Genomic DNA, 21,263 nt, shown 5'->3' with positions numbered 1-21,263 from the left:
GAATGGTCACCATAGTAGATGACTTAGGAAAAAAATTCTGTGGGATACAGGGTTTCACTTTATTAGGGAAAACGAAAATTGTCTGATAGTTATGCATGTGAAACCAAGGTCTAATTTTCTTTTCCTGGTTCCTTTTACTTCTCTTATAATCCTCTTTATTACTGTTTATATCTCACAGTTATGGTGAGAAATACATTCTCTTGCTGCTGGGGTTAAATAGTAAATGTAATCCCTGAAATCTTTACACAATCTTTTAGAGTAAGAGTTAATGTGTCATTTTGTACATTTCATTTAGTTCTTCTAGTAATCTGTCCTTGGTGAAGGAAAGAGTTAACTATAATTCTAATATGGAAAGTATTTACTAATTGAAATCTTAATATGACTTATAGTATTCATATGGGAAAAGCTAGGCTGAATTCTGTCAACTAACCAAGGTCCAATGAAGAGTACTCTAATACATTCAGATTATAGGCTAGCTTATTCTGCAAACAGTGATTTGCCTCAGCATTTCAGATGATCCATGATAGCTTGAGTTTGGGTGTTCTTCTCATTTGACATAGACCATAACCGTTCCATATGTTTGTATACTGATTGACACATGGTCAAAAAAAAAAAATCAAGCAGCTAATGCTGCTTTGGATGACGAAAATCTCAGTCTTTCACTGGGTCTTAACTTGAAACTTCTCCAGCTTGGTGTAGGACATACTAAAGTTTGTGCTCTGTTGGCATAGTTGAGAACCCAGTGTCATTTGAGGGGGAATTTTATTTGCTTAATTATTAAATAAGTTCTGGGGGGTGTTACCTTATAAAAAGAAGTGCCATTTGCTGTTTTTTTCCCGCCACTTAAATTTTTAGAATGTTAGCTTCCTAAAGGGACTTAGTATCTCACTCTGACTTAATATCTCTCTCTCTCTCTCTCTGACTTAATCTCTCTCTCTCTCTCTCCCCCTCCCCCCTCCCCCTCCCCTTTTCTCCCCTTCTCTCCCTCCCTCTCCCTCCCTTCCCCCCCCTCCCCCATCTAACTTAATTATATTACCACCAGGTGGTGTTATGAGATATTCATACCAACTGGATAGTAACTTTAAATTTTAAATATGAAAAAAAATAATTTCTGTTTGTGAAAGAGTTAACTGAAGTAATCGATAAATCACAAAACTGGTGGAACATTTCCATGGTACTGTTCCATGTCTTTATCATTTATCTTTAGCTCTCAGAAGAGTTGTTTTTCATTGACTTGGTCAACTCCCAGTATGGAAACTCCTCCTACCAAATGGAGATTTGCATTGCAATTTATAGTTTATAGTGTTTACTAGGGCAGGTGCTGAGAACTTAAGTGATTTGCTCATGGTCACACAGCTAGCTTATATCAGAAGAAGGACTGGAATGCAGGTCTTCTCAACTCTTGACTGTTCTTCTGTCCAGTAAAATTGTCTCTCATCAGCAGAATCTCCAAACATGCTCACTTTGACAAGGTATTTCCTAGTCAGTGGAGTTCAATACAACATGCACATGTCTAAAGAGTTGGTGATATTGAAAGCAGTAGCTTACTGGAACAATTCTGTAATGTCTGAAGGTGTAGAATTTTGGGAAGCATTTTTCATGGTATGATAACCTTTACAGCACATTGCTGGGGGGAGAGTAGGGGTTGCAGTTGCAATCCATACAATTAGCTATTGGAATTTTAAATATGTAAAATCTTGATAAATCTTTCTTTTCCTCTATTTATCTTCCATTATTTTCCAGCAAATGATATTAGGTTTAATGTGCATCATCAGTTCTTTATAGTGGTTTTTAATAATCACTTCTTAAGGCATTCATGACATTAGGTTGTTAGATACCCCGAGCACTCAAAGAACATCATGTATATAAAGAATCCATGTTTAGGGAAGATAAGTGTTTTGTGTTAAACTTACTTTGGAAAAAGAGAGGTTCCAAATGAAATAGATGGTTATAATAGAAATAGACAGACACTTAAAGATTGAAAGTTCATAGCTTAGAGACAGTTAAGTTGATGATATCTGTTAAGAGTTCCTATTCCTTCTGTGAGGAAGCAGAGTAATATCCCCAGAGAGAGGACACATTAGCTGTTTAACTGCTCCATTGCTTAATCTTAGCTAAAAAGCTGAAGAAGAGAATTTGAGCTTGTGGCGTTCTGTTCTTAATGTAAAATGTTTCATTTCATTTTCACAGTTAGGGCAGTAATAATTATGTCCAGAATATTTTGGCCTGCCTCATATCTTAAAGTAATTTGAGCACAATTTCATTTAACCAAAAATGACAATTGCATTGTTCAAGTAGATAGGCTTTGATTTGGGAGCATATCCTTAAAGTGCACCTCATTTTGATTTCAACTACAAAATTTGATAATAACTGTTAATATTCTTATAGCACTCATACTCAGGTGATCTTCCTTTTATATTGTTTCCTTCAGTTTTATTCTTTTTATCTGTCTTAACTGTTTAAAATCTAAAGCAGAAGTGGGCCACATGTAGTCTACAACATTCCTGAGTGTGGCTGAACCAAATTAAAATGTAATTGGGAAATGTTTACCAAAATAAATAGAAATACATTAAACTATAAGTAATGCTATGATAGGGTTTTCTAACTCACTTTATACCCTTAGGAATCGTTATGTATGGTTTATTGGCCCAGATTTCTTTAATTTAACACCACTAATCTGAAGAAGCTGAGGTAAGAGATCCATCATACATTGCTCAGTTAATATAACACAAGAAGTATGTGAAGACATTTTTAAAAGTCAGATTTTTGGATCATTTTTTAAAAGTAATAGTTTTGTCTAAATGGCACTGAATCAGTCCTGAAGTACCTTTTTGTTACCAGGGTGTATATATTTTCAACATTATTTTATTTTATTTAAAAGGGAAATAATTGTGTTGCCTTAGTTTAGTTTCTTGGGGCGGCAACTAGGTGGTGCAGTGGATAGAGTGTTGGGCCTGGAATCAGGAAGATTCATCTTCCTGAGTTCAAATCCTGGCTTCAGACATTTACTACCTGTGTAACCCTGGGCAAGTCACTTAACCATGTTAGCCTAAGTTTCCTCATCTGTAAAAAGAACTAGAGAAGGAAATGGCAAAGCACTCTGATATCTTTGACAAGAAACCCCCAAATGGGGTCATGAAGAGTCAGATACGACTGGAAAACAACTGAAAAACAAAGAGTTAGTTTCTCAGTTACTCTTTGAGGAGCCACTTTCAAACTTTCCGAAAGGTACTCTGGTGTTATTACTACTTTTGGCCTGTTACATTGGATCCACATGTTTAAAGGTAGTAAATAATAAAATAGTTGGTATTCACTTGATCTAGAGGTAGCTTTTTGTTACTCGAATTTATTCTTAGCAAACATAAGAAGTATTATAGACTGTATTTTCTTTGAATATGAAAATGTAAAGGTAGATGGGATTTAATAGACAAAATACATGCTCTTGAGGGAGGGAAATTAATGTATTTTCCCCTTCCCATCCAACACAGGAGTGTCAAGGGGTGTAGGGTTTATTCGATTTGACAAGCGGATCGAGGCAGAAGAAGCGATCAAAGGTCTAAATGGCCAGAAACCTCCAAGTGCCACAGAGCCAATCACTGTCAAGTTTGCTAACAATCCAAGCCAAAAAACCAATCAGGCCATTCTCTCTCAGCTATACCAGTCTCCCAACAGAAGGTATCCAGGACCACTAGCTCAGCAGGCTCAACGTTTTAGGTAAGTCTTATTTCATTTTGGGCCCAGCTATTGACACTAAGGTACTTAAGGCTTCCTGGCCACTTCTTCCAACGGGCAGTATATCCCTTGGGTTCTCAAATTCCAGACTTAGAATGACATTATTGCCTTTGGTGGGGTGTAGAGGTTGTGTCATGGAAGAACAGAGACTAGACAACAAACTTGGGCATTGTGCATCTTCTAGACACTGGGGTAGAAGAAAAGCACTCTTTGTTCCTAGGCATTCTTAACCAATAGAATACTTAATCTCCATTGCTGTTTTAATTCATTTGTGCCTCTTCCTATTTTGAGTTTGGCCTCTTTCCTTTAGTCTATTAATCTACTTATATAGACATAACTGTATCTGTAGCTATGGGTAGGACTTGGAGTTCTTTCCTTTCATTTTTTTAAAGCTTTTATTAGAATGATGATTCTGATGAGTATCATTTACCAAAACAATAAATAAAATCAAAATTTTTTGTTCTTTCTGAATGTTAAATGGACAGTTAAACCAAGATTGCTTTGTGTGTGTGTGTGTGTGTTTCCGTGTCTGCATATGTACATCTTTTTTTGTGAAAGAATGGAGACATCCTTGTGATTTTCATGAGTAAGGCATTTTCTGTTTGTCTGAGCAAGTTGAATACACTTGGCCATATGGGATTTGCTAACTATAGTGCCACCCACCCTCACTCTAGCTTTATTGATTACAAGTACATATTGATTTTCTTTTCTTTTTTAGAGTGGATGAGCTGGTTATAAAAATATACTCACAAACAGCTGTCCCATATACAGAAATATTATATAGTACTAAATTTAAATACATATGTAGGACTGAGAGAAATGAGTGAGGGGGAAAAACTAGTGAGTGTTTTTGATTGTCCATTCTAAGCTTTTCTTGGAGCTTGGCTTTAATATTCTCTTTTAAAACTTAATGGAAATAAATGCTTTGTGAGTTATGAGATAGAATAGAATTATTTCTTATGTTTATAAAAACATCTGATTTTTATTTGTAACAGGGGAAGTCCTTCCAAATAGACCTTTTCCTCTTGAAGTGGTAGAATGGTCCCCAAACCTGCCTTTTGACATGATGACTCAGTGTTTGCTTTTTCCTATACCTCAGCCTTTTCTTTTGGGAAAGAAAAGAAAGAGTTTGGTGGTGTTTTTTTTTTTAATTCCTGATAGCATCATAGCTATGAGTCAGATTTTGAACAGTGAATTTCTTTCCATAGCATTAAACTAAAGAATGATTTTTGTAAGATTAAAAAGGAAGAATCCCTCACATTGTGAAGGAGTGCAGTAGAAAGAATTTTGTACCGTTTTCCCAGGTAAGGTCCCTATTCAGAAGTTTCTGGGTAGAGAAAGGACCTAGGGTTTAGCAGAGTTCTGGGTTATTGAGGGAGGGAGACTCCTTATATTTTTATCCACATTTTAATAGTAGTTAGCATTGATATAGCTCTTTAAGGCTTACGAAGTGCTTCACAAATGTTTGATTTTATCATCCCAACAGTTGGGTTAGGGGGCAGGTGATCTTATCGTTCCCATTTTAAAGATGATTACTGCATCTTTTTCAGATTTACAAATATGAATTTTAGGAGTTTTGCTAGAAGATAAACATAATTATTTTGAGGTACTTTTGAATTTCCTCATTCAAGCTATTTTTAATAGATGTTTTTTAATAGATATTTCCTCAGAAAAGTGATACCTTTAGAGGTACATCTTAAGAAATTTTAGAAATCAGAAAATAAAATACAGTCCTGTACAATTTCTGTCAGATTAACACCTTGTTGTAGAAGTTAAAAGGACAGGAAGGCAAATTAGGGCTTTTCCTGGGGGTGATTCTAGGGATCTTACAGAGCAAAGATATATTTACAAATCAGCTGAATCCTCTATTCTGCCTTACTCCAACTATGATCCTTAATTCAGAAGTTAGAATTGTGATCAACTTGTTATTCCCTACCTTAAACTGGTGTGTAAAAGGACAGTAGGATCATGTGACAAAGGGATCAATTGTGTTGAGCAACTTACCTATCTCCCTCATTAGGAAGAAATGTTGTCTTGTCCTTGTCTTGTCTTAACCCTATTTCTGTTTTCTCTGTCTTACACCTCTCTCAGCACATTCTTATCTTAGACAAGACACAACTGATAGTGATTAACACACGCTTAAGGAGACACTGGGTACCATGCAGATGCTTCGAATTCCTAGGGCTTAACGTTTAACTTGTAAACTTTTAAATTTTTCTCTTTTTTTTGAAATACTTTTATTTTATCTCATTGTTTACCTTATCACATGAGAAAAGTCATTTCCTCAAGATCCTCAAATTGAGTGCTTACTTGTTCTCTTCAGCATTTGTGTTGTTTTTCATATATCATGTACATAAATGTCTTGTCCCAGTATCGAGGCTCCATTTTCTTCATCTTTGTTTTTTGTTTTAATAAAAACAGCTCTTTTAGCAGCTATGACTTAGAAGATTTTTTTAAAAGAGCAATGCCTTTTTCTGGTTATAAAGTACCCTCAAATATTTAACTGTTGGAAAATTTTATTTATGAATTTTAAGAGCAGTGAAAATGAAATGAAACATTTTACATTAAGAAAATTATCATGATCCACACAAACTATTCTATTTTTTAAATTTAAAAAATGAAAAACATCTATTTCAAGCTTATGTTTTTAATCTCTGAGAATTTACAATTTAGTCTGTTATGTCGTCTGAAGAAAAGCTAGGAAAGAAATTCTTTTAATAGGAATAATTTACTTGACTGTCCTGACGTGAGTATTTTATTGCCCACAGTTTAGAAAATAAGGTAAGTGTATTTGATTGGATCAAAAATCTAATTCAAGTCCCAGGATGAGTTTCTGGAGAAATAGTGAATGGTAGTTGAATTAACTTTCAGTTAGATTTTCCATATTATCTTCTCATAAGGCAGTCTTAATTTTCTTCAGTTTGATGTCCTTTTTGGGGGGGGTGTACACAAAAACTAGTCCCATATATTTACTTTTAAAAACCTTTGAATAGCTGCTTAGTTTTAACTGAATTTGCCAATAAGAATTGCAGCTGATTGGAGTGCTGGTGGTATCGTCCCACCCCCTTTTTGAAGGGAGGGAATTATAATGGCTTTTGAGTAGTCTTGATATTTCTACAGTAAGCTTCCAGCTGTTTATCTTAGAAATATATCATGACATTCAACTACAGATTTCATTTAGAAATGGAGATGGTATAATCCTGGTATCCTTTAATATAGAAAATCATTTTGAAGTTGATATATATGTGAAACATCTTTTCCCCACCCTGTTAACTTCCATTTTTAAAATAGGGCAGGGTTGTCTTTCTTTTTCTTTTTCTTTTTTTTAAACCATTAGATAGATTGGGTATGTCAAGATGCTTTAGGTTCCTCCAGTCTTAGGGATTATGTCGTTCCTTGGCCCTTTCTGCCTCTCTATTTCCTGTTACCTGTTTCCCAGGCACATGCATTATTAGGTAGTGGGTAGGTATCTCTGGATCCTAGGGCAGCTTCTCCCCCACAGTGCCTGTGTCCTCTTCCCACTGAGAATCAACATCCACTTGGATGTTTCATGCATCATGGGGTTACTGTCCATTTGAATATAGGAGAGATAATTGAAATAAGAAACATTTGTGGTCTAGGGAGTTGTATTGTCAATATTAAAGCAATGGAGTTTGGGGGGTAGACACCATTAGGAAGACCCTCAAAAAGTCATGAGGTAAATGATTCCTTGTTTGCCAGAACTTAGAGACTTTAGGCTGTTGGAGTATAGAACCTAGTAGGACTAGAAGAATCTTTGTATTGAGATTTGATCCACAACGCAGCAGGCTTTTTCTCTGTATGGCCTTGATTTGGGTAGTTATGATAAGATGCCGGTTGCTAAATGTGCTGCTTTTGGTAGTAGAGTGGTACAGTGGAATCTCTGGCATAGATGTCTTTGTGGCATATGGATGGTGAGATTCTATTTTGAGTGAATTGAAAGCTAGAGCACACATTTGAAGAATCATGCTTTTAAAGGTTTCTTTGAGAGGAGCAGGAGCCTACAATTTTTATAACTTTAGTAAATAAGGTAACATTTTTGGAGCTTTTGAAAGATGTCATTTCATTGGTGTAGGTGCTTCCTCAACACACATACATTGTTCTGCCTGAAAAAAAAAATTAATCTAATAGCAGACATCCTTTTCATTAGCCTTCATGGCCTTAAGCTGGTTCTCAAAAGGCAGACACAGAATTGGCAGCTGCATCAGTACTTGAAGCCTTTCCAATGCCCTGGTGCAAAAGCATTCAGGGTCATCCCAGTATCTCAAGGATGCATTGGATGATGAAGGGAACAGAGGCTCAGGTAACAAACATCAGATTAATTCCTTTTGTATCAATTAATTTAACTTTCTTAAATTCAGTTGATTGGGGTACATGTAATGAAACAGCCTCATAAAAATATTTCCATTGTTAGTTTCACAAACTCACTAATTTTGGTCATATTAATGATCTATTAAGCAGATTAACAACAGCAACAACAACAACAAAAACCTTTCATGCTAGATTAGATAGTTAAGTCAGTGGGAATCAATGCATTTTGACAACTTAGTAGCTTTGAGGTATTCATTCTTTCCTTAAGGTAATAAGAATAATTACTTACATTTTTCTTCTACAATTCTACTCTTTTGTGCCAGAGAATACAGGAAGATGCTTTCCATAGCCATAGAGAGGAAAAAAAAAACAAAATATAGTTCCATTTGTTGCTTCTGAAGGCAGTGTATATTGTCTGGTCCCTGAATCTGGGCTTTGAAAATCTGGCCTCCCTTTCCCCCTTGCCAACCAGGGAATTAGAGTGAATACTTCCCTATTCTGCAAATGGTTGAAAATTTAACATGCCTTTTTTTCAGTTTTAAAACACAGAAATGTGAATCTAATGAATTGGGGTTAATCAATTAGAGAAATGATTTTGAATATCTTATTTGGGAAGATAATATAGCAGTAGTATCAAGGTTAGAGGTGTCGCTTATTTTATTTAGCTTTGTCCTTTTCAGATATGGAGATATACTGAACTTTTCTTCAAAATAAACACAAAATAAGAGGAAACAATTATGTAAAAAGCATCATGACAAGCTGTATTTAAGCAAAAGAGAAAAATTTAAATGGAATGCTTTTGAATTTAATTGAAAAAAATGTCATGACATTTTAGTCCCCTATCTTTGATATTAAGGAAAATCTCAAATGCTATCATCAAAGTCTATGCTCTTCCTTCCTCCTCATTTTCTATCATATAACTTCCAAAATCTTAATTAAGCTTTAAGCTATTTGTTTTCTTTATCCCCAAGAAGCATGATGTGGTAGAAAGAACGTTAGGAAAATTGAGATGTGAAAATTCTACTTCTGGCTCTGCCACTAACTGGCTGTGTGATCATAGGAAAATCAGTTGACCAGTTGGCCCTCAACGTGCTTGTAAAATGATGGGGGGTGGGGGTTGTACTAGGTGGTCCCTTACAGACCCGAGATTCTATTTTCATGGTACTAAGTTTAAAAAATCAGAAGCACAGCCCAGAATTGGGAATGTAAAGTGAAAGTCATCCAAAGCTTCTAGAAATTCTGTTTTTCTCTGTCCCTCTTCCCTGTGTACTCCTCTCCCTGAGTCTGTTATTCAGGAATGAGCTGTCACCATAAAATCTTTTCACTTGAGGCACTGTAGTAGTTACAATGCAACATTCCTTGACTAGTCTTCCTTTCAAATCCCTAAATTTGGGGTTGAACAGAAGAAATTAATTGTTCTTTTTAGGTGTCGTTAATGTTGAAATCGCAATTAAATCTTAGGGAAGATGAGTAAAGTCTCAGACTTTTTTTCCCCCTCTCTGGAGGATTTTGACCAGAATATTACAGTGGTGACTCGTGATACTTCCCTTACTAGCGCAGTGTCACATGCAGAGTTGCACTGACTTGTAGTAATCGGAAACTGTTGTTTCTGTAGGAAACAATGTCTGCTGGAAGTGCTAATGGGCACTGATGTGTGGGAATGTGCACCTGTTCTCACAGTCACATGAAAGGTACTGTAATGCGTGTCACCACTGTGTTTACTGCTGCTCTGAGGCTTTGCATACACATGCTGTAAAAATGCATTCAAAGATGATGGCAGTAACAAGCCAAGCTTTCTTAAGCACACGGGGGAAAAAATAGAAGACTGAACAGTTTGCTAAATGTGTGTTTTGCAGGTTGGACAATCTGCTCAATATGGCTTATGGAGTAAAGAGGTAATGAAGAATCGCATTAGGTTCATAATATTCATAATTGTCCCCACCCTAATTGGATTAGTTTGCATTTAATTTTGGAGAAAAAGGTTTACCTTTATTTTTTTATTTCTTTTTTATTTGTCCATAAGGTTTGTGTTGGGTTTTATTTTGCATGTTCAACTGAATGAAATGCTTCTTTCGAAGCATATCTGATTCAAGGGAAGTTTTCATACCATTGGGTGCCACTGAGTCTTCAAAAAACAAACCAAAAAAACCCAAACACCATTACTTGTTATGTATTGCATTGCGGCGGCGTAGCATGTTTGTGGGTTTTAAAAACTGCTTAATTCATCCATCAGCTCTAAAATGTTCATGGCTGTTGTGGGTAATAGGGTTCAACACTGAGTCTGGCAATCATTCACTTAGCTATTTACGATTCAAAATTACCTCTACTGTATAGCATGTTATTGCAAGCTACAGATTATCTTTTGTTCGACAACTTCAGTATTTGTGTGTATGTGCGTGTTGGGGTTTGAGGGCAGAGGAAGCTGGGGAGATGGCTAAGAACTTTGAGGGTTGGGTTGTAAGGAGGAAAACAGGGGAGATGACTGTAACCAGCTTCCTTTCTTGTTCTCACTTTTGTTTCCTGATTTGTTTAGTAGGTTTTCTCCAATGACCATTGATGGAATGACCAGTTTGGCTGGAATTAATATCCCAGGGCATGCAGGAACAGGGTGGTGTATTTTTGTGTACAACTTGGCACCGGACGCAGATGAGAGTATCCTGTGGCAAATGTTTGGGCCCTTTGGAGCTGTCACCAACGTGAAGGTCATCCGTGACTTTAATACCAATAAATGCAAAGGTTTTGGATTTGTGACTATGACAAACTATGATGAGGCCGCCATGGCAATAGCTAGCCTGAATGGATATCGCCTGGGAGACAGAGTATTGCAGGTGTCCTTTAAAACAAACAAAACGCACAAAGCCTAATGAGTTTATTGTCCTCAGTCCGTTTATATATGAAAACTATACAACAAAGGCAAGTTAAGAGAAACTTTATACATTAGTAAATGTCTTTGTAAGTCAGTGTTGAGATGGGGATAAAATGACTACTTAGCATCCTAAGAAATATGTGAGTTTTTTATTGCTAGTATTTGAATTAAAACTTCTTAATATCTTTATGTTTGAATATGGACAAGAGGTACAGGGTTTTTACCTGTCACATTGCATTCTATTGCCTTCTTTGAAGAAGGTGGACCTTTTAAAGTGTTTCAGCTAAGGGGAGAAGTTTCTTTTCTTTTACGTAACTGCCTTGAACATGTGAGTAAATATTGAGGCTTTGTGTTGTAACTCTTAAGTTGGTTATGTTCCTTTCCGTTCTTTTCCCAGTTTGCTTTGTGTTTGGTTTACATTTAATGCATTGCTGTTATGTCTGTTCAAGAAAAAAAGTATTTTGAAGTTTACATTTTATTTATAAAGTTTAAAACAGTATTTATTTTGTAATTATGATTTGGGTTGGGGAAGGGGGGGCTACATTATAAACGCTTATTGTAAGAATACTGGAGAACTTTTCGTAAAGCAGTACCTTGCCAAAGAGATAAGAGCCTCTTTGATGTGGGTTTAAAAAAAAGCATCTATTTTTATAAAAAAGAAAATTTGGAGAAACTTTTTACTGGTCCTGGAACAAATATTTTGACTTGAATACTTTGAGAAATCTCTTCATATGACACCTAGTGAGCTTTTAAAACTTACCAGGAAATTTGCAGTGGTTGGAAAATTTAGAAAGATTTATGATGTAGGAAAATAACTTTGGAGATCTTTGTATTAAAGAAATTGAATCAATGGGAACACTGTTGGTTTCATTTTTGTAATCATCAGTGGAGCGTCCGATCATCCTGGTTATTATGTGATAGGTGGCTCACGTTGATTTGTGATTTTGAAACAAATAAAAATTTACAAAAAAGAATATATAAGAGCAGGCAAGAAATTTAAATTACCAAGAGATGGGGGAAAAAATCTGTTCTTCCTAAAGAATTCCCTTCAGATAGAGCTCTTGGTGTTTAGTGATGTACTTGCAGTATTGTTTGAAGAATTGTTTTGTCTTAAAAAAAAAGACGTTGCACACGATTTGTACTGCGGCAAATCATCAGACGTGATCTGGGTTGGAGATATTTGAAGGTGTTTTGAAAGTTATGTTCAAGGCTAACACCTGAGCTTTGTGTAATGTAAATAAGACCTTGTGTTTATGAACCTTTCAGCTAATTTTTTTTTTCTTCCTTACATGCCAAGTGATGTTCAGGTTTTGAATGTTTTTGTATCTGTTTTTTTTTTTTCTTTGTAAATGGCATTAACATGGTTACTTGAGGTCTTGCTTATTCATTTCTGTTGTCCTGGGGACTTGAATTTACAATGCATCAGATTTGTTGCTGATTTTGTCTGTAGATAGTCTAGCTTCAGCTGTTTATGGTGATGCTACATTTTTGTTTATAAATATGTTTGTGGTAAAAAAAAATGAGTATAACCATAGGTTTTGAACAAATTTCCTTACATTTTTCATACAAAAATCATAAATACCTGTATGCTATTGAAATTTAACTTTGTATGATGCTTAAACCACTATTTGGGGAAATAATAAAATAAGTCTTTACCATGTATGGAAGAAATTTTAAAAATACGAAATATTTTCTGATTAGCATCTAGCTTATAATAAATTTTCAAAAAAGCTGAGGGCAAAATGCCTTCTCCAGGATGCACTGACAACTCTATAGTTACGTCCTGCTTTTTGTATAAACTGAGATGCTCATATGCTTCCCCTTAGAACAAGCAATGTGCTATGCATAACATAGTTGTACATTATCATTGCAGTTGCTTTGAGTTTTTATTTTTTATTATTTAAATGGTAGTTATAAAATTTTCAGTATAGTATAGTACATATACTGTGAAGCGCGTGCTAAAGTGAATAAGCGGGTTTTCATGCTGACCCACTCAATGCTATTCAGAAATCAATTGGCTTAGCACTCTCTCATATCCTTAGGTGCATTTAGATGATCAAAGTTAACCTGCATTAAAAGAAAAAAAAACTTTAAAAAAAAACATGTATATACTTTTAAAAAAAAATAAGATTTCCCACATGGGAAAACAGTAGCTACATGCTTCTTTCCTATACTATTGTAGCAAACCAAGGCATTGATGAGAAGGCATGTAAATTGTGCTTCACTTTACGGTGTTTATCAGAGCACTTAATAAAATGTAAGGCTGGTATTTATTTGAAGTTGTACAGTATGACTTAATTCACATCTGTTGGAATAGAAAATATATTCTGTTGAGTATTTAAGAGGCTGTACATGTTTTCTTTTGTGTTTGAATCCTTTGTACTTTTTCATGTTCAGTACATCAATAAACAAAGTTGAAGGGAAAGAACAGTGTGGTGAGTAGGTCTTTAAACGCACCTGGTGGAGGGGTGGGGTGGAGGGATGCTTTCTCAAATGTTGAGAAAGTATGTTCCCAAAAGTTTATTTTAAAAACAGTATCATCAAATGTGAGATTCTCAGATGTCTCCAAGGCAAGTGGATTTAAATGAAACATGGAAAAGACAATTGAATTTGGCCCTCTGACTAGTAATTTCCTAAGTATCAGCAAATGGATAATTTTATAAGAGCACACACCATCATTACCTAGTAAAACCATCTGTAGAAATGTAACACTGTTGCAATGATGATTTCATGTGTTAATGTTTCATTCTATAGTGGAATTCCGTTTACTGCTTAAAAGGGGAGCAATATGCTGTTTGCTTTAGGGGAGGATAAGACAGATTATACACTTGAGAAGTTGAGCTTTAATTGACCTCCAGAGGTAGGGTTTATCTTTTCTTTTCTTTTTAATATTGGTCTTAGTAAAATGGCTTAGTTTGAGATCATTGCCAAACTTTCTAAATTGAGAGCCCATCTTTAGAAGAACTAGTGCCACACCTTCCCCCATTCATGTCAAGGATTAGTTATATTTTGCACATGAATGAAAATTGTGATGCTAGGATTTCAAATTTATTTCGAATTTTTGTTGCATAATCACCACTCCTATTAAAGATGCATCTTGAATGTCTTTTGGGGGGGATGTTTTCCCTTTAGGATTGAGGAAAATTTGGTTTGATAATTAAGGATTATAATCATATCTGTGTATTAAAAGATTTAATTTTGTTGTAGCATTCTCCTTAGTAAACCATTCTCATATCATTGGACTTTAGTAAAGCCCCCTTTGGCAGTAGTCAAAGATTATAGCTAAGTGATACGATTACCTCTCCTCCAACATGGAGCTAATTATCTAACATTTAATTCTTCTGCTTTTATTACCTAAATCTAATAATAAAATTTTCTAGTGTTAATGTCCTCCATTTCATTTTCTTGTCTTTGTAATTGATCAATATTTTGATGGATTATTCATTCAGACAGTGGCAAATGTATCACACAGTAAAGAATTTAAGAATGAACCACTGGAGAAAGCATTCTAATCTCCCCCCTCCCCTATCCCAATAGCTTGTGTTCAGGCTGTCCTCATTCCAATAAATTAGCAAAAAAAGTTTTTTAAAAAACAGGGTACAAATTTGTTACCTTAATTAGAATATTTTATTCTTATCTAATAACCCAGATTTTTAAAAGTAAACATTTTAAGTTTGTTTTCCAAGTTTAGCTAAAGTAACTTTAGAACTTTCTTATTTTTATTGTTATAATAACAAAAAAATTGGTGTTGCAAATTTTTTCCAATTTAGTTTCTACTTTTAAAAAAAAGGCCTGGAAGTAAGTGTTAAAATGCAAATATCTTAATATTCTGAAGTTTGCCCAGATTTTTAATAGGCTGTTTCTATAAAGGGGTTCCTTACATGTATTAGTTTAGAGCAATAATTTACCTGTTTTGTTTTTCTGTTGTCTTTCTAAAAATTTTGATTTAAATATATAACACATGCCCACAAAAGATCACTGTAAGGTGGGGGTAGGGCAGGGAATTCCAGAATCACCCCCCCAAAAGAGGACTATTACTCTTTACATTTGAAAAAATTAAGTGTTACTTTAGAGTATATCTCTAATGTTTAGAAGTCAACCTTGTCAAAATACCCATTCATGAAAACCAGAAATGGAAATCAGTGGTTTGTCCAGTTGTGTGTAATAAGATAGAGCAATAGGCCAAATTCTATAACATATATCCACTTATTTCTGAACCTTGTTTCACTTCTTCAAAGTTAGAGGTGAGTCTTTGTCCTTATCTTTCCTAAGTTAAAGTGTATAGGTTTGAATAACAGTATGCCACTGAAAAACAGATTTGTATTGAACATCTGAGATTTTCCTCATTGATCTTCTTAGCCTGGTATCGGTGTCAGGAGTTATTAGTGTGAGCTTGAGACAAGCTTAAGAATTAGTTAAATCAAACAGCTATTCTAAACCAAATAACCAGTGTGGCATCAAATACAACATAAAGCCCCATTTATTCAGAATATTTAGAAATGGAGAAGGGAATGAAAAACCACTCCAGTATCTTTGTCACGAAAACCCCAAAAGGGATCACAAAGAGTCAGACATGACTGTAAATGACTAAACAACAAAATTTATTTATATATTGGGTAGGCAATGGGGTTAAATGACTTTCCCAGCTAGTAAACGTCAAGTGTCTGAGGCCGCATTTGAACTCAGGTCCTCCTGACTCCAGGGACAGTGCTCTATCCACTGTACCACCTAGCTGTCCCCGAACAACAAAATTTATTCAGAATGATTATTTGGGAAATAGGCTAGCCAAATTAATGTGATTGAGATCAACAGAGAGAGAGAAAAAAAAAGTGTGTGTGTGTGTGTGTGTGTGTGTGTGTGTGTATAAACACTATAGCATCGATATTATATAGGATGTCTCAAAAGTTGTATTGCAGTTTTAAATTTGAATGGTTTTAATAAGCTTAAAATTTCAGTAAGACTTTTGGAACACTGCATAATGATGATAATGTTATCATTTATATATGTGCCAGGCATTGTGCTAAGTACTTTATAATTACATCAGTTGGTCTTCACAACAACCCTGCAACATAGATAGGTGCTATTATTGTTCCCACTTTATAGATGAAGAAATTGAGACAAACAGAGGCTACGTGAATTGTCCAGGGTCACCTAGCTAAAAAGTGTCTCAAGCTGAATTTGAATTTAGGTCTTTTGGACTCCACACCCATCACTTTATTCACTGTACCATCTAACGGTTCCATGTTCCAGTTCTTAGAAAATTGTTATTCTGGGTATATCTTAAACACACACATGCATACATACTTCAGGAAGTTGGTTGGTCTGTAATCTCACTGATGTAGGTACTTAAAAACAAATCACAACCACTCTTTCCTGTATAATTCTTGTCCATATTCTCTCATAATTTCTCCAGGTGATCTGACCAAAATGTTAGATTCTTTCTAGGGTTTTTTTTTTAAAATCCATTTTATGAGTGTGTATTAAATACCCACTTTGTAATTTTATGGTCTTAGAGACTTGCTTGGGGAATTAACTTGTCTAGAGTGGCACAACCAATATTTCTCAGAGGAGGGACTTTAACTTAGGGTTTCTTTACTCTTAATACTCTCTCAATGACACTGGACACTATCTCTTGGTGCAGTTTGTGAGGTGTTATATATAACATCGTTATCTATCTATTTAGTCTGTATCAATGATTTCATCTATGTAAGGAATTCCTTAAAAATTTTCTCTACTAATTCAGATCAGTAAATCAGCTGTAATTGATATCCAACTCCTTTATTTTACTGATGAGGAAATTGAGGCCCAGACACTTGCCTGCTTTCACAAGGTGACTGACAAATGACAGAGCTGATATTTGAACCAACTAGCTGACTTTAAATATAGCCTACTTTTTATTGTACCACGCTGATCATCTTTAGAAATTTGCCTGCAGGTACTGAAAGGCTGTGACTTGCCCATATTCCCGCAGCTTATGATAGTAGTTAGAATTTGAACCTGTATCTTCTGATTCCAGTGCTTGCCCCTCTATCCACTATGCCATGCTTCCTTCTATAACTTAAGTATAAATAGATGCACATATATGATGGTTTCAAAGTACTAATACTGTAATAATAAAATACACTTATTTCTAAAACTATACCATTTTAATCTGTTTTTTACCTAGTAGGAATTTTAAGACCTTTCCATGCCTCAGTGTTAGAACTATATATGTTAGTTTTCATAATAGAATACTATAGATGTAAAAACTATAAAACTTTGGAATGAATTTATTCTGACATTATGCCACATCCTAGAAGTGGCTATAAAATGAGACCTTTAATAATTTTTCTTTTAACAGAGAAATGAAGGATATGTGTGTGTATAAAGAAAAATCTTAATTGAATTTTCTGGTTTTTTGAATTCTAGATAATTTGGAACTCTATACATGAAAAAATAAACTAAAATGGATTTATGACTTAAGTTAAAATTTTGTCCTTCCTTCCCATTGCTGCTACATTTTCACTGTGGAGATTATATCCCAAATCAAAGGCTATCAGGGGTTTATAACATGTTGGTGTAAAGAGAACACAACCCTCCTGTTTAATACAAGAGATATTTCTGGCTGACGAGCATTGTATTAGGTAGCAACATTTCTTCCCCCACCCAACCATGTATTGCTCTCAGTGCTTTCACTTCTTTCAGACCAAGTGATTTAAAATCATAATGATAAAGTTTTCCTATTTAGCATTTATATAGTTCCTGGTACCTTAGCATATAAGTATGCTATATTATTAGATATTCATTTTTGTTATTTTCTTACCCAGACTTCTCAAGCATAACTCACACAGAAGCTGTGGGGAAATTGTAAAACCTAAATGTTTCTCATTCATTTTCAATATCATAGATTTAGGTCTTCCCAACATTATGCACTCCATACACACACATTTTATTTTATTTTTTGGAGTCTAGGAAAATAGCTATTCTTTATCGTTGGATGAGAAATTATGCAACAGGGAGAAGAAAATTTTCAGCCAGAATTTCTTTGGAAAATAGACCACAGTGGTCATAATTATTTCATGGGCTGTTGGTGGAAAGTGGTCTGTGCTCATCTACAATTCTACTAAAAGATGGTTCAGGGTTTCTGTGGTTCGTTACTATGAAGACACATTCCTGTATGATACTATACCTGTTTCTGAAGTCATCCCTTCTGGGGACCCTTGTGAAGTTGAGAAAACTATCCTGTTCCAACTTGCTTCCTTCATTATGACTCCTTCATTGTATAGAAGAGGAAACAAACTGGTTGTGTGATTTATCCCAAGTCATAAAGGTCTTTTGAATCCAGATATTCTGACTCCATACTCATTGCTCTTTTCAAGAGAATGTCCTGCCTCTCTGTTTTATTCATGCTTTAATTGGCAGAGGATGGTTCACAAGAACTACTTGCCTTGTCTTGGATCTAAGGGCAAATGTGTTTTTTTTCTTTTTCTAAATCAAATTTTCATTACCTTGGCATGGAAGTATAATGAACTTCTTTTTAGAAAGCTATGGCTTAGAAATTTTAACTCTTTGACTCTTCATTTTTTACCATGCATATTTCCAAACAAATTTTTATTTAATTTTAGTTCTCATGGATTTAAACAAATTTGGCTATGGATAAGGCCTCCAAGAGCATATAGACCAGCCTTTTCCCCTAATTTTATACTTGAGGAAACTGAGGCCCAGGGAGGTTGTAATTTGCCCGAGATTTCACCAGTAAGTGCCTTTTTTCTCCCACTGCTACACCACCACTGAAATACTAAAAATAAGAGATGCTTGTGTTCCTAAACCTTCTGCCCTTTGGTTTTTTGTTACAGTCAGAGTTCTGAAACTTGCTAGATGCATAAGTCATTAAAGACTCATTACAGGTAAGTTCATCTTGTATTTGTCATGGTTATTACCTAGCACCTAGCATCAAGAGTTGAAGGACACATCTCATGATAAGGAATGGGGGAAATTAAAAGCTCGTTTTTACTTAATTTGCAGGGTCTTAAAATGGTGGACTTTTAAGAGGTGGAAATAGACTAATTTATTAAATTGTGTGAAGTGACATTTAATGCATTTTCTCATTAAACCTTGTGAATCATAACTTTTATAGTTGCCATGTTCAAACTTCTTTTGTTTTTTAAAATAGTATTAAGGTGCCATTTATTTTTTATGCTGACTCTAGGGAAGCCTGCACTTAAAAAAAAAAGTGGCCAGCACTGAAAAAATAAGAGGAAGTTCTTTCTTTGGTGTTGTGTGTTGTAATAAGATGTTGCCATTGAAAGATAGAGAAAAGATGTTTTGGGCTTAATTATTGTTATTATCCAGAAGTAGCCAAAACAATTTAGTTATACTTTTCACTGAGAGCTTCTTGGCAACATATGCTTTATAATAATTAAAAAATTGACTCCAGAGTCCTCACGAGTAAATCTCAGCCAGTTCAAGAGCCTCAGAAGGCTCATTTTATTTTTGCTTTATCATGCAGGTACCCCAAATGAGAAACACTTAAATTCTTTGTAATATGTGTAATGTGCCATTAAGACAATAGTAACAAATGGGTCAAGGGTGAAGTCCACAGGGGGTCAGTAGTTTTCATATAAATGAGAAAAGACAAGGGAATGTGATGAGTGGATTTTTGGTCAGAGAACCTAGTTACTGACAATATGACTTTGGGCAAACTACTTAACCTCATCTGGCCTCAATTTCCTTCTCTGTAAAAAGAGAAAATCCTATAACAATTTCCCTGAGGTCCCGAAGTGCTTATCTTCTATGTCTCCAAGTCAGAATTTTTTTGTGTGTTTTTGTTTTTTGGGTTTTTTTGGAGAGGAGGGGCTTCACTTTCCTTTTCTCACTGTATGGGAAGATGGAGTTTGGCAACCCTGTCCACAGTGGTGAGTGGTAACAATTTTTCCTGTCTCCATGGGGGAGAGTAGCCATTACTAATAGCCAACTCTCCTCTCATCTTATCTTTGTTCTGTCCTATGCTACAGTAAGGTTAATAGCATTCTGCCACTGAATGAGGGAAGAGGAGGAGATGATGATCTAAATTATGGGTGAGTAATTTCTCCTTCCTCCTTGCTTCATAGGGTCTCTGATTGCAGTGATATTCTTTGAGGGTCTTGGTAAATAGTATCTCCTTATGTGCATGCACTCAGAAAAGTGTCTGATGGTAGAGAGCACTTTACAAAAGACGGATGAAACTGAAAGACACTCATTATCGTGCACCTGGATCCTCCTGTGACATCACAGGCAGGCCACAAATGACTGTCTAGAAGGAGCCACAGCCCCATTTTCCCCTTTTCTTAACAATGACACACAGATTGGACTTGTTCTCTATTCAAGCTTCCTTATGAGTAAATGTCTATTTTTATGGTTGAACTGCACTTTAAAAATAGCACCAATCAGTGTGACTCTCTTCTCCATATGTTAAAAGTTGTACACAAGTTTAAATTCCTCAGATGTTTTAAATCCTTCTACACTTGGGGTACATTTCATTTTCTATCTGGAAGTTTTGAATTTCAAGAATTTTCTTTTTTTCTTAAAGCAGCTATTTTAGTGCTTGGTACCCCCAAGTTACCCACCCCTCCCCAAGAAAAGGAAAGGGGAAAAAAAACCTGTCACTTGAGATCTCTTTGCCATTAATAATTTTTTTTTTAATTAACCAAGGCTTGAGATGGCTGACTGAAAATTCCATTAATATTTGGCGAGTTACAGTTTTCATCCTGTAGTGATTGTTTATTTTTGTTGCTGGGAGCAATTAGCTAGAACAGTCACAGTTGCAGCTGTTAGATACTATAAGCTCCAGCAGAGATTACCAGAGGCCTTGTGCACGTTTAGAATCTCTATTTGGATTTGTTTTAATGGATGATTCTTTGGATGACGCTGTACTAGCTGCTGTTATTTGATCTTGATTGCATTGTACATTTGATTTGGTGCATCAGCATGACATATTGACCATTGTAGCTGAGACACTCAGCAGTCTTGTTGAATCCTAAGCAGATGAGTCTGACCTGGGCTTCAAGTAACCTGCACAGGTCCTTGATGTCTTCCTTATGCCTGTGACTCATCCAAGGCACTTACACTGTTAACTTATAAATAATTTTTATTATTTTTCTTAAATTTGTTACATCCCCTTTAGGTTGTTTTTTGTTTGTTTTTTTACTTGCTGGGAGTATTGTTGAATTAAATCAGTTATTGATTGTGTGATATGTAGATATAGATATATAGATAAATATTTCAATTTGCGTTTTTCAACTTTTGGGTATAAACTCTTTGAAGGCAAGAACTGTTTCATTCTTGCCTTTGAGTTCTCTGAGTAAAGTCCCTGGCACAC

General features: G+C 35.2%; 1 protein-coding gene across 2 annotated transcripts in view; it reads left to right on the top strand.

Annotated features, from left to right (window-relative positions):
• ELAVL2 (ELAV like RNA binding protein 2) overlaps window positions 1–13,055 on the top strand; it is a 171,849-nt gene extending 158,794 nt beyond the window's left edge. The window contains exons 6-8 of one of the 2 annotated variants that reach the window (XM_078152836.1): window positions 3,489–3,714; window positions 9,918–9,956; window positions 10,598–13,055. In XM_078152836.1, coding sequence (XP_078008962.1) covers window positions 3,489–3,714; window positions 9,918–9,956; window positions 10,598–10,925 — 593 coding nt within the window. In that variant the 3' untranslated portion in view covers window positions 10,926–13,055. Of the gene's footprint in view, window positions 1–3,488; window positions 3,715–9,917; window positions 9,957–10,594 lie in introns of both variants that reach the window. The other variant, XM_020970044.2, reaches the window with a different exon arrangement.
• Window positions 13,056–21,263: the final 8,208 nt, after the last annotated feature.

Source organism: Phascolarctos cinereus, unplaced genomic scaffold (assembly GCF_003287225.1).
Source record: "Phascolarctos cinereus isolate Bilbo 61053 unplaced genomic scaffold, phaCin_HiC Scaffold_4;HRSCAF=312, whole genome shotgun sequence".
Lineage (NCBI taxonomy): Eukaryota > Metazoa > Chordata > Mammalia > Diprotodontia > Phascolarctidae > Phascolarctos > Phascolarctos cinereus.
The sequence above is the reverse complement of the archived record's forward strand: the minus strand, read 5'-3'. Positions and strand labels throughout refer to the sequence as shown.